The 13,872-nt window shown below is 43.8% G+C and overlaps 1 protein-coding gene across 5 annotated transcripts in view; it reads right to left on the bottom strand.

The window, feature by feature from the left end:
* The window catches only part of LOC140741309 (arf-GAP with GTPase, ANK repeat and PH domain-containing protein 1-like), a 172,884-nt gene that overhangs the window by 48,687 nt on the left and 110,325 nt on the right, over positions 1–13,872 (bottom strand). For all 5 annotated transcript variants that reach the window (XM_073071378.1, XM_073071379.1, XM_073071375.1 and 2 more), the window contains exons 6-7: positions 10,383–10,517; positions 4,566–4,690 (exon numbers count right to left, since the gene is read on the bottom strand). In XM_073071378.1, coding sequence (XP_072927479.1) covers positions 4,566–4,690; positions 10,383–10,517 — 260 coding nt within the window. The remainder of the gene's footprint in view (positions 1–4,565; positions 4,691–10,382; positions 10,518–13,872) is intronic.

The raw sequence follows: 13,872 nt of genomic DNA, 5'->3' as shown, positions 1-13,872 counted from the left end.
GGTTAGTTGGTCACAAGCACACAAGAGATTTTGCAGATGCTGAAAATCCAGAGAGACGCACACAGAATGCTGGAGAACTCAGTAAGTTAGGCAGTATCTATGGGAATGAATATACGGTCCATGTTTCAGGCTGAGGGTCTTCTTCAGGACTGGAAAGGAATGGGGAAGGCCAGAATAAAAAGCTGGGGGAGAGGGTAAGGAGGATAGCTAGAAGGTGATTGGTGAAGCCAGGTGGGTGGGAAAGGTAAGGGGTTGGAGAAGGAGGAATCTAATAAGAGAGGAGAGTGGACCATGGGAGAAAGGGAAGAAGGAGGGCCACCAGGATGGTGGAGGTGATAGGCAGGTGAGGAGAAGAGGTAAGAGGCCAGAATGGGGAATAGAAGCAGAGGGAAGGGAATTGGAAAATAACATCTGGAAGGAGAAATCGATGTTCATGCCATCAGGCTGGAGAATACCTAGACAGAAATTGAGGTGTTGCTCCTCCACCATGAGAGTGACCTCATTGTGGCAAAAGAGGAGGCCATTGTCTGATATGCCAGAATTGGAATGGGGATAGGAATTAAAATGGTTGGCCACTGGGAAATTCCACTTTTAGCAGATGGAGCTGAGGTGGTCGACAAAATAGTCCGCACTTTACGTCGGGTACATGGTCACATGCCTCTGAAGGGCCTGTTATTGTGCTGTTATCTCTGAATAAAATAAATAAAAGCAACATCATCACAACAAGCCACCTGGTCATCATCACTTTGCTGAATGAAGGAGCTTGCTGTGCTGTAGTTCCCACTTCATAACAGCTACAACTTCAAGAATTGTAGTTGTTATCAAAGATACTCGCTACCCAGGCCATGCTCTTTTCTTGCTGCTGTCATCAGGTAGAAGGAACAAGTACCTCAGGACTCGCACCACCAGGTTCAAGAGCAGATAGAATTCATCAACCATCAGGCTCTTGAACAAAAGGGGATAACTACACTCATTCTATTTCCAGTGTTCCCACAACTGATGGTCACACTTTAAGGACTCCATCTTGTTAATTCATGCTCTCATTATTTATTGCATTTGTACAGTTTGTTATCTATTGATCCTGTTTGTAGTTGCCTGCAGAAAGAGAATCTCAGGGTTGTATGTGGTGATATGCATGTACTCTGATAATAAAGTTTTACTTTGAACTTTGAAGAATGTGCTATTGGCTGTACAGTATTTTGAGGTCCCTGACAGGCACAACATAAACCCAAGTCTTCCTCTAAACCAGTGCTTAGTATGGCAAAAATCCAACAGTACTCCAGCATGCCATTGGATATACCCATTGGCTAGAATCTGCCAACCAGGGGGTAACTGAGGATAATCTGAGTGAGGATGCACAATCCACACTGAGAAAGGAGAACCTACAGTGGTGCCAATTGCTTCTCGTCAAGAAGGCACCAAGTTGCAATGTCTATCGAGGCTGTGGTTCAGACTTAGTTGTTTTTTAGGTTCATAGGGATGGTTTCGGAGACAGAGCAAGGAGTTAGGGCTTAGGGATAGGGATGTGTGAGAGTCAGAGGTCAGGCCAGAGTCCAGTTTGGAGCACTCCACGGTTAAAGGCCAGTAATGCGCATGGACAGATATCGGGTCAGCAAGCATCATGGACAAAGTCCAGCATTGAGGAAGGCTAGTGACTCCCCCCCCCCCCCCCCACCCCCAGCTCAGTGAATTCCCTTGGTCGATGTATCCTGGGTTCAGAGGTCTATGTGGCCAGGAGACACAAGGGCCAGTGACCCCCTGGATCAGTGAGTCATTGAGTCTGAAGTTCAAGGCCTGGAGCTTGGGGTCCCGTCACTGGTGAATCCTAGTGTCGATAGTGAAGATCGAAGCCTGAACATTGAAGACCAAACTCATCAAGTCTGGAAGTCAAGGATCGATGGCCAAAGCCCTGGGTTTGTGAGTCCACTAGAAAGTTGAAGGCTTGATGCCTGCGAGTCCACTGGAGGCTGGAGACCCAGAGGCAGCCTGGGGTCCTGGGGTTGGAGGTGTGTTGTTGAGTTGTTGTTGCTTGTGTTGCTCTGCTGAATACTGTGGGCATGCTATGTTAGCAGCAGAATGTGTGGCAACATGCAGCACATCCTTACATTATGTTGGTTGTTAATGCAAATGACTCATTTCACTGTATGTTTTGATGTATGTGATAAATAAATAAATAACTCAGAACTTGAATCTGCTCAGTCATCTCATTTGGAGGATCTCAAGTAACGACAGCAGCTTGACACACAACTGCCCAAAACACATCGTGCAAGCACTGATTCAATTCAGTCCCAAGGCGCTGACACGGACTGATCTGCCAGGGCTTGCACTGATTAATTGATTGAAGAACATATCCTGCATTCTATTGATCCAGAGCAGCCAAGAGCTACATAGCCCATTATTAATCCTTAATGGCAAACAGAACAGGCTTGATTTTCAGCCCAGGAGTATATCAAACATAATCGCTGTTTCGTTTGCTGAGAGGTGTGTGACACCTTAATTACATGCCTGACTCCAAAGTGTAAATTGTTAATTTTCACAAAAGTAATGGATACGCGACCACAGGTGATATCGGTGATACTGAATCTGGTCCATCGCTCTACCTTTGCTGAGCCAGCACTGTTTAGCAGGGCCTGGAATTCAAAGATAGACAAGGATTTCCTGACCTGGTTTTCTCCCACATTCCAAAGACATACAGCTTATGGTTAGTAAGTTGTGGGCGTGCCATGTGGGCAACAGAAACATGGCAACATTGGTGGGCTGCCCCTAGCACATGCTTGGTCTTCTTCAGTCGTTAATGCAAACGATACATTTCACTGTACATTTCGATGTATATGTGACAAATTAATCATTAACCTTTTATCTCCATTCTGGACACCTCAAAGTACTTAGCAACTAAGGAAACATTTATCAAGAACATTTTTTTGGAGGAGATGCAGCAGCCAATTTTTGCACAGCAAGCTCAGACTGTTTGTCTTTGGAATTGCTGGCTGAGGGATGAATATTAGTCAAGGAACCAGGGAGAATTCTCTGCACCTCTTCAAGATAATGCCATGAGAGATTTTCACACAACCGTAGAGGGCAGGCAGTGGTCTTGGTATCATATTTTATCCAAAAGATGGTTCCAGATTGAATTTGAAAGGGATAGCATTGCACATTAGTGCAATGGATTAGCATATAAGAATGGAAGAATTAGGAGCAGGAGATTACTTGGCCTTCAAGCCCACTCCAACACGGACTAACATCATGACTGATCTTCAACCTCAGTGCCGTTTTTCTGTTTTATTCTCATATTCCCCAGGCCCAGCACACTGAATTACCAGTTACTCCCATTCTGGTACCATGCAGGAGACCTAATGGGGCTTATTTAAGGAATGATCTTAAGGCATTGGATGCAGTTCAGAAAAGGTTACTGGAATGAGTGAGTCATCATTTAAGGAAAGGTCTGATGGGTTGGGCTTATATACGCTGGAGTTTAGAAGAGTGAGAAAGGACTTGTGATTCATCGAGTCATAGAGTCACACAGTATGGAAACAGGTCTTTTGGCCCAACTCATCCATGCTAACCAAGGTGTGCACTTTTGACCTGTATCCCTCTAAATCTTTCCTATTCATGTATCTGTCCAAATGTCTTTTAAATGTCATTATTGGTCCTGCCTCAACCACTTCCTCTGGCAACTTGTCTGAAGAAGTTGCCTACTCAGGTCCCTGTTAAGTCTTTATATTCTCACCTTAACCCTACAGCCTGTAGTTTTTGGCTCCTATGCCCTGGGGAAAAGACTGCATGCATTCACTCTATCCATGCTCCTCATGATTTCATACATCCCTATAAGGTCAATATACCTATAGAAGGACTGAACTGAAACATAAGATCCCAAGGAGCTCTGACAGGAAATTGTAGAGAGGAAGTTTTCTCACGGAAGAAGCCAAAACTAGGAGTCACAGTTTAAAAATAAAGGGTTGTCCATTTAAGCTAGAGGTTAGATGAAAGTCTCCCTGTAAGGATGGTAATCTTTAAAATGCTCTTCCTCATGAAGCAAAGTCAAGAGGGGATTGAAAGGTCACCAGGGGCAGGTGGCAATACAAAGATGAGGTGACAATGAAGTCACAATAACCTTCCTGAATGTTGGAGAAGGCTTGAAGAGTTGAATGGCTTGCTCCTGAATCCTATGTCTGTATGTATTTGATGTAAAGACCTCCGGGTCCTTTCACATACAACCTAGTGGACACAAGAGATTCTGCAGATGCTGGAAATTTTGAACAACACACACAAAATGCTGGAGGAACTCAGCAGGTCAGTCAATATCTATGGAGGAAAATAAACTGTTTATGTTTTCAGGTGGAGACCCTTCATCAGTCCTCATGAAGGGTCTCGGCTTGAGATATCAACTCTTTATTTCTCTCCATACTCAACATCGTGGACAGTTTCTTGGGACTCCCTGGTACAGGCCAGCAAGTGAGTCAATAACTGGGTTACAGCCAATTTGCAAAACATTTGGAGCACAATACCAGTGGTCGATTGCTAACATACCCCACCTCACTCTCACTTTCTCACACTCTCATTCTCACCTGGCTGCTGTGAGTGGCAGAGACTGGGACGGAGCCAGAAAAATGGCTTGGAGAGCTCGGCAGAGACTTGCATGATGTGACAAAAAGGTGCTGCTGCTTCTTAATGGCTGAGACCTTCTGGGCAACTGAAAGAGAAACAATAGTGAGGGCTCCCATAGCAAGAGTCTGGAGATGCTGGAACTTGAAACAACACCTAGTCTGCTGGAGGAACTTAGCAGGTTGAGCAGCATCTGTGGAGGGGAGGAGGGAGAGGGAGGAATTGTCAACATTTTAGCATTGAGGCAGATTTTTGACCCAAATACCAACAATTCCTTTCCCCTCACAGATACTGCACAGCCCATTGAGTTGCTCCAGCAGACTGTTGCTCTCGTAAAGTTGATGATGAGAGGTAATTGGTAGTTGGTTTAATGTTGTCAAATGTACAGAGATACAGTGATAAGCTTTTGTCTGCATGTCATCCAGACATATCATTATATAAGTACATATCACATTATAAGTATTGTACATCAAAGTAATACAAATGGGGAAAAATGAGGAATATAGTATTACATAGAACAAGACAACACAGCACAGGCCCTTCAGCCCACAATGTTGTGCCGACCTTTTAACCTACTCAGAAATCAGTCTAACCCTTCCCTCCTACATAACACTTCATTTTCATTTATCCATGTGCCTATCTAAAACTTTCTTAAAAGTCTCTAATGTATCTGCCCGTACCACTACTCCCGGTAGTACATTCTAGGCACTGATCACTCTCTGTGTAAAAAATTTACCTCTGACTCCTTCCCTATACTTTCCTCCAATCACCTTAAAATTATATCCCCTGATATTAGCCATTTCTACCCTGGGATAAAGGCTGGTTGTTCACTCTATCTATGCCTTTTAACTGTATACCTCTATCAGTTACAGTCCCAGAGGAAGTGCACTGCAGGCAGGTGAGTAAAGAGCCACGATGAGGTAGACTGAGAGATCATCTGTAACCAGGTAGCAAGGCATAGATGGACCATGATGTTAAAGGGTGAAAGGTAAATTTGCCAAGCAGTCCACAGGAAATTAGCAACTCCAAGCAACAGGATGCCTATATGGGATCAAAAGTACAGTAATCATTATCACTGGCAGCTTCACTCTCATCTGTGAAGTCTCAAAAGGTGCCAGTGGCTGTAATTGAAGAGGAGCAAGAGACAATAACATTTCACCCAAATTACTTCATGCACTTGCATGGCGCAATTTAAAACTGGGCAAGTATATGTATGTAATGGGATTCCGGTTAAGTGGGACTCACAGGGACCAGTACACTTTGGTCCAATTAAGCAACTGTCCCAAAAAGCCAGTTTCATGGAAATAGATAAGGTATAAAAAAGTCAAACTACTGTTTAACTGAGTAACAAATTATGTATTTAAATGAAATACAGAACAAATTAGAACACTACCAATATAGTATTGGCTGTTTGTCATATCTGACAATGACAAGAAACCTATGTAGGAGAGTTTTTAAAGTGGAAAACCGGTTGTTCTGCGGCAGTTACACCCTCTTGACCTCAAGTCTGGGTCCAGTGGGACGAGTAGTTGTCACAACTGGGGTCTTCCTTGGTTGCAGTGGATGAATAGGCTTAGCTAATCTGGGTGACACGGCAGCATAACAGCTATCATAATGCTTTATAGTGTATATCAATCATACCACATCCAGTATTGGCAAGAGAAAGTCCAGGGGAACATATACCGCTTCGTTAGCCACACTCTGCCCAAAAGCCACATCCATTATTCTTCTGTGGGCTCCCTCCAATTCTTCTTGCCAATATTGTAACAAACATCAATCCCTAAAGTTACTCCTCAATCAGAGACAAACTGTTAACATATGCCTCCAAATTTCCTACCTTGCTTGAGGCCCTATACCATTTAAATGGGTTAAGAGTGTTGAAGAAAAAATAAAAATGAAATGGGAAGGAAAGGAGATTATACAATTCAGCACAATTCCTGGTGCAAAGCTTCCTCTGATAAGAGCCTGATTAAAGACTAACTGAGTTGTGGCCTGTGAGATCACAATGGACCCCCTCATGAAGTGTCAGTGATGATATAAATTGGTGTCAACTCCTCCCAGGATTATCAAACAAGTTGCACATAATAGGGAGGAGAAGCTGACAATATTGAGGAACTGCCACATCAAGTTGAGCAGATACTTAGAAACATAGAAAACCTACAGCACAATACAGGTCCTTCAGCCCACAATGCTGTGCTGAGCATGTCCTTACTTTAGAAATTACCTGGGTTACCCATACCCCTCTATTTTTCTAAGCTCCATATACCCGCCTAGGAGTCTCCACCAACATTGCTGGCAGCCCATTCCACGCACTCCCCACTCCCTGCATAAAAGACTTAACCCTGACATCTCCTCTGTACCTCCTTCCAAGCACCTTAAAACTGTGCCCTCTCGTGTTAGCCATTCCAGCCCTGGGAAAAAGCCTCTGACTATCCACACGATCAATGCCTCTCATCATCTTATACACCTCTATCAGGTCACCTCTCATTCTCCGCCACTCCAAGGAGAAAAGGCCGAGTTCACTCAGCATGCTCTCCAATCCAGGCAACATCCTTGTAAATCTCCTCTGCTCCCTTTCTATAGTTTCTGCATCCTTCCTATAGTGAGGCGACCAGAACTGAGCACAGTACTCCAAGTAGGGTCTAACCAGGGTCCTATATAGCTGTAATATTACCTCTCGGCTCTTAAACAGACTTGAAAGAGTTTACCAGTAATCAAGCCTGATCTGGCTTAATATCCAAATCTGCTGACAGTTCTGGATCAGTGTGTGCACACACTTGGCTGGTGGAGGGTTTCTGCAGCACAGCCTTCCTCTTCTAAGCTGTTTGGTTTCCCTGCTTCCTCTCAGGCTTCAGATTTCCTGTCATGGCCACAGAACGAACCAGCGTTCAGCCAATTACTGTCAGCAACAGTCTGCACTCTGCAGACTGCTGAAGAGTGCAGACTGTTGAAGACCAGAGTCTGCTAACAGAGTTCCTCAGTTCGAGGAACCAGAAGCAAAAGCTGAAGTTGCATGCGTCAATTTGGGTGGCCAGGTTACAGGTGGTCCCATCATGCATCAGAACAATCTGGTTCAACAGTGAATTCACCCTCCCTGACAAATAGAAATTTCTACATCTTAGCTATCCCTACTTTACAACAATGATTGTAGTTCAATACAAAAACTACAACTTCCATTTATATAGAGCCTGCATTGTCCCAAGGTACCACAAGAGAGCCTGTAAAAAATATGAGACCAAGTCACATCAAGAACCATTAAAATGGTCAAAGATAGGGGTTCTGAAGAGGGTTTTAATGAAGATGGAGAGGCTGAGAGGTGTAAGGAAGGGCGTCTCAACTGCTAGTGGCCGAGTGAGAAGAATCATGAGATGGGAAACAGAAGGGATCAGAGGTGTCAGCTAAGTTTCAGATCTAGGAAGGGGGCAGGACAAGAAAAGATGCGAAGGGATGAGGATTTTAAAACTGAGGTGCTGCCAAGCTGGTAGGACAGCAGCACAGGGTAACAGGGCTCCATGCAAGTTAGGGGACATCAGGATTATTGAAAAGTGGCGTGTTGGCTGTGAAACACTCTCAGAATTCCCAAGGGTATGAAACTCATGCGTGCAAAGTGCTAAATAAGTAAAGCTGCAGTTGCTGGAATATGAAACTAAACCAGAGATCCGGGAACAACTCATCCAGTTAAGCAAGTTCTTCCAGCATTTCTGTTTCTACTATAGGAACATCAACCCTTGCTTTCCTTTCATCCCCCCTCATTTCAGAAAGTGCAAGAGGATGGCCCATTCAAATAACATTTAGTGTGATATTCAACTGCTCTCCATTATCTTAGTGAAGTTCAGGTTTTACAAAGCGTCCCGTCTCATTTTGTACACTCAGACCTTACAGACTGAACCCTTTGCCCTGGTGTGGGGTTTAGATTTTTGGATACCCTCAGAGACAATATTCAGTAAGAATTAAATAGGAGGCAGTCACTGGTCACAGATACTGCTCTGTTTTCACCAGAGTGAGGTAAGACATCACTCCAATAGAACCAACTGGCCTCCAAAGCATAATGAGACAACAATGGAACATACTGTGCAAAGTAGGCAGTTTAGAAGGAAAAGCACTGATTACAAACCCCACAGACAGCGAAGGGTCCCAGCTGTTATAACTGGTCAGTGCCGATATGATCAGCAAAAGGACTACTGTGACTGGAGAAAACATCTATTCCTGGTCATTACCCACTAACCATTAAGGGACTGAAATTCAATCAATGATGGATGTAACACCATTCACAGCCAACTAGCTCACAGCCAAACAATGTCATAAATTCACAGTGAAGTACTGCCACGAGTAGAATCACTTGCAACATGAACAGAAACTATTTAGTTCACTGAGCCTATACTGGTCTTACTGGCCCCTCCATTTGAATCGTGACACAGTGGACAACATTCCTCTGGTCAAATTCAAGGCCCCTCCAGAGTCTTGACCTGCACAAATCAAAAACACAAGAGATTGTGCAGATGCTGAAAATCTCGAGTAACACATACAAAATGCTCAAGGAACTCAGCAGGTCAGGTAGCACCTATGGAAAGGAATAAACAGTAGGCATTTCAGGCTGAGACCCTTCATCGGGACTGGAAAGGAAGGGGGAAAAAGCCAGAATAAAAATGTGGGGGAGGGGGAAGGAAGACAATCTAGAAGGTGATAGGTAAAGCCAGATGAGGGGGAAGGTAGGTGGGTAGGGAGGGTGGAGGGGGGATGAAGTGAGAAGCTGGGAGGTGATATGTGGAAAAAGTGAAGGGCTGAAGAAGAAGAAATCTGATAGGAGAGGAGAGTGGACCATGGGAGAAAGGGAAGGAGGAGTATCAGAGGGAGGTGATAGTTAGGTGAAAACGGAAGGGGTAAGAGAGAGCTAGAGTGGGCAATGGGAGAAGAGGGAAGGGGAGGGAAGATACAAAAATCAACGTGCATGCCAACAAGTTGAAGGCTACCCAAATGGAATATGAGGCGTTGCTCCTCCAACCTCAGAGTAGCCTCAATCGCTGCAGTAGAAGAGGCCATGGACCAACATGTCGGAATGGGAATAGGTTTTGGAATTAAAATGGTTGGCCACTGGGAAATCCTGCATGTTACAAATGGAGCAAAGATGCTTGACAAAGTGTACCTCAATTTACGTTGGATTTCACTGATGTACTGGAAATAGTAGATGACAGACTTCAGCCAGTGTTGCCTCACCTAAAAGGACTGCTTAGGGCTCTGAATGGTGGTGAGGGAAGGTGAATGGGCACCTTTTGTCACATGCAGGGATATGTGCCAGAAGGGAGATTAGTGAGGAGGGCCAAATGGACAAGATAATCACAGTGAGAGGAATCTCTGTGGAAAGTGGAGAGTGGGGGAGGGGGCATTAAGCTGGATTTGGATGGTGGAATCAAGGCTAATGATCCGCTGAGGGTGGAGGTCCAAATAAGACATTACACCAGACTCTGTCTACACATTCAGGTCCTGTCACAAATAAAAGGTCAGGAGAGTTCTCCACAGTGTCCTGGGACCAATATTCACCACTAAAATATACAATTAGGTCTGCATTATACTGCTGTTTGTGGGATCCTGCTGTGTGCAAACTTGTTGCTATGTTTCCCCACATTACAAAGGTTCTAAATTCCAATATATCTCCTTGTTGGCAAAATACATTTTTGTCCTGGAAGGAATGTGAAAGGATCAGTTTTATATTTATCCTTTCCCCACATTATTTGGATAAACTGCAAAGGGCAAACACTGAGTGCCAGACACAAAGCCATTACCTTCATTAAAAACTCGATCGACATTGAGTCCATACGTTGCGCAGGTCTCATAATACATGCAGCGCTTCAAGTCAGCGCAGAGTTTACGTGCCCGGGCATCATCAATGACTCGTGGATTGGTGGCACTGATTGCATCTGCAAGTGAGGAGGGAAAGCTTTTAGATGTCAAATAATAGACATTGAGAACTGCTCCATGACTAATGCCCTGGATGCTAATAAACTTGAAGTTAATTTCAATAATAAGGAATTTGAAATTAGTATGCACCCGAGAACAATTCAAATTTGATTATTTCCAGAAATAATTGGAACATTAAAATTGTAGGAAGCAGGCCTCTTTATAGCTTTAAACAGTGCGACACACATAATAGAGAGGGGTGGTAATGTGTCATTATGCTGAATGCCTGTCGCAGACTGACCTTGTACTTCTAAATCTTTCACGGTATTGAAATGAATACAGGCAAAGGCCCTGGTTAAATGTGCCTTCTTACCCAGCCTTCCTTTAACCTCTGCCTGGAGAGTTGAGATTAAGATTTTCTTGATCAGAATGGTTTGATAATCTCTGTAGAAGAATGCAAGGTGACCTAATTGAAATGTATAAAATACAAATGAGCTCCTCAGCATGGGTGCTGAAAGGCTGTTTTACCTGACTCGAATGTCTGCCTCAGAATTGGGGGATTGGCCATCTGGTGCTGAGAAGAGGAATGTCTTCAGTCCGAGCTGAGGAACTGTGCCCAGAGAGCAAAGGAGGCAGAGTTATTGCGTAAATTCAAAGCCAAGGCAAATACTGATTTTTGGGCTATCAGGGAGTCAAGGGCTAGGGGGAACTGGCAGGAAATGGAGCAAAGGCAGGGGATCTGCCATGATCTTATTGACTGTCAGAGCAGACACAAAGGACTAAAAGACCTCCTCGTACTCCCACCTTTTATGCTTGTATCTCCTGACCTGAATTTGTTCTTTTCCAACACCTGCTGTGTTGAACTCTTTACCTCCCTCAGACTTTCTTTCTTTCCTCCACCAGATTTCGTGCTCTTAAAATTTGTCACCACCTCACCACAGTGTTTGCCATCTTCCTTGGCTTGCTAATGTTTTTACAGAGAGCAAGACTCTTCTGGGTAGGGGAGGTGCACGCTTAATTTGGAATTCCTTTGAAAATAGCTAGTGGGGGGGGGGCTGTAGGATCCCGGGGAGATGCTCAAGATATGGAGCCTTGGGCCTCATCCATCACACAAAAAGTAGGGGTAGCCAGTCAGCCCTTTGAGTTACTCCGCCAGTCAATATGATCAAGATTCAGTAGAGCCACAAGAGACTGCTGATACTTGAATCTGGAGCAACAAACAACCTGCTGAAGGAACTCAGTGAGTCGAGCAGCATCTTTGTGAGGAAAGGAATTGTCAATGTTTTGGGCCAAACTCTTGTATCAGGACCTTTTCCAGATTCTGTATCCTGTTCCTGTTTCCTCCCCATGTTCTTCGCTTCCTTTAACCCCAAGAACTATACAGTGCCTGTAAAAGTATTTATCCCTCTTGGAAGCTTTCCTGTTTTATAACATTGAAACACAGTTGATTTAATTTGCTTTTTTTCTGTCACTGATCAACAGAAAAAGACTCTTCCATGTCAAAGTGAAAACAGAGCTCTACAAAGTGATCTAAATTAATTACAAATAATTGATTGCATAAGTTTTCACCCCCTTTAATATGACACACCAAATCATCACTAGTGTAGCCGACTGGTTTTAGAAGCCACATAATTAGTTAAATAGAGACCTGTGTGCAGTCAAGGTGTTTCAATTGATTGTAGTAAAAATACACCTGTGTTTGGAAGGTCCAACTGCTGGTGAGTCAGTATCCTGGCAAAAACTACACCATGAAGACAAAAGAACACTCCAAGCAACTCTGAGAAAAGGTTATTGAAAAGCACAAGTCTGGAGATGGATACAAGAATATTTCCAAGTCACTGAATATCCCTTGGAGAACAATTAAGTCAGTCATTAAGAAATGGAAAGAATATGGCACAGCTGTAAAACTGCAGGGAGTAGGCCATTCGCAAAAACTGAGTGACCGTGTAAGAAGGGGACTAGTGAGGGAGGCCATGAAGAGACCTATGACAACCCTGGAGGAGTTACAAGCTTCAGTAGCTGAGATGGGAAAGTCTGTGCATACAACTGTTGCCCGGGTGTTTCACCAGTTGCAGCTTTATGGGAAAGTGGCAAAGAGAAAGCCAATGTTGGGGAAAAAAAACTCACACGAAATCTCGGTTAGAGTTTGCCAGAAGGCATGTGGGAGACTCTGAAATCAGCTGGAAGAAGGTTCTATGGTCTGATGAAAACAAAACTGAACTTTTTGGCCATCAGACAAAACGCTATGCTTGGTGAAGCCAAACACCGCACATCATCAAAAACACACACCGTACCGTGAAGCATGGTGGTGGCTGCATCATGCTGTGGGGATGTTTCATTGCAGTGGGCACAGGAAGGCTTGTGAAGGTAGAGGGTAAAATAAATGCAGCAAAACACAGAAAATTCCTGGAGGAAAACCTGAAGCAGCCTGCAAGAGAACTGCGACTTGGGAGAAGATTTGTTTTCCAGCAAGACAATGACCCCAAGCATAAAGCCAAAGCTACACAGGAATGGCTTAGAAGTGGCCAAGTCAGAGTCCAGACTTCAATCCAATTGAAAATTTGTGGCTGGACTAGAAAAGGGCTGTTCACGCACAATCCCCATGCAATCTGACCAAGCTTGAGTAGTTTTATAAAGAAGAATGGGGGGAAAATTGTAGTGTCTAGATGTGCAAAGCTGATAGAGACCTACACACACAGACTCAAGGCTGTAATTGTTGCCAAAGGTGCATCTACTAAACACTGACTTTGAAGGGAGTGCAATCAATTATTTTGTGTTTGATAACTGTAATAAATTTAGACCAGTTTGTAGAAATTTGTTTTCACTTTGACATGAGTGTCTTTTCTGTTGATTAGTGTCAAAAAAACCAAATTAATTCCACTGTGATTCAATGCTGTAAAACAATAAAACATGAAAACTTCCAAAGGGAGAGGAGGTAAATACTTTGTATAGGCATTTTATTTGGTCCCTTTGCAAATATATTGAATAATTTGCCTTCAATTGCATTCTGTGGTGGAGAATTTTACAGTTTCACCCATCCTTTAGAAGAAATTGATCTTAAATAAATTTCCCCTCATCCTTGGGCTGTCACCCAAGGTCCTGGACTCACTGACATCATGAATATCCTTCCTGTGTCTAGTCTGTTTAATGCTGATCGTATTTTGTTGCTGTTTGAGATCCCCTCTTATTTTCTAAATTCCAGTAAATATTAATCTAATTTACCCCATTCCTCTTCATAAACCAGTCCCACTGTTCTGGGAATCAGTCAGGTGAACTTCTGCTGCACTCCCTCTGTATCAACAACATCTTTGCTCAGAAAGGACAGCACACAATCCTCGAGGTGTGGTTTCACCAAGATCGTTGCCCTTCAACTCG

This window comes from Hemitrygon akajei, chromosome 18 (assembly GCF_048418815.1).
Source record: "Hemitrygon akajei chromosome 18, sHemAka1.3, whole genome shotgun sequence".
Classification (NCBI taxonomy): Eukaryota; Metazoa; Chordata; class Chondrichthyes; order Myliobatiformes; family Dasyatidae; genus Hemitrygon; species Hemitrygon akajei.
The sequence above is the reverse complement of the archived record's forward strand: the minus strand, read 5'-3'. Positions and strand labels throughout refer to the sequence as shown.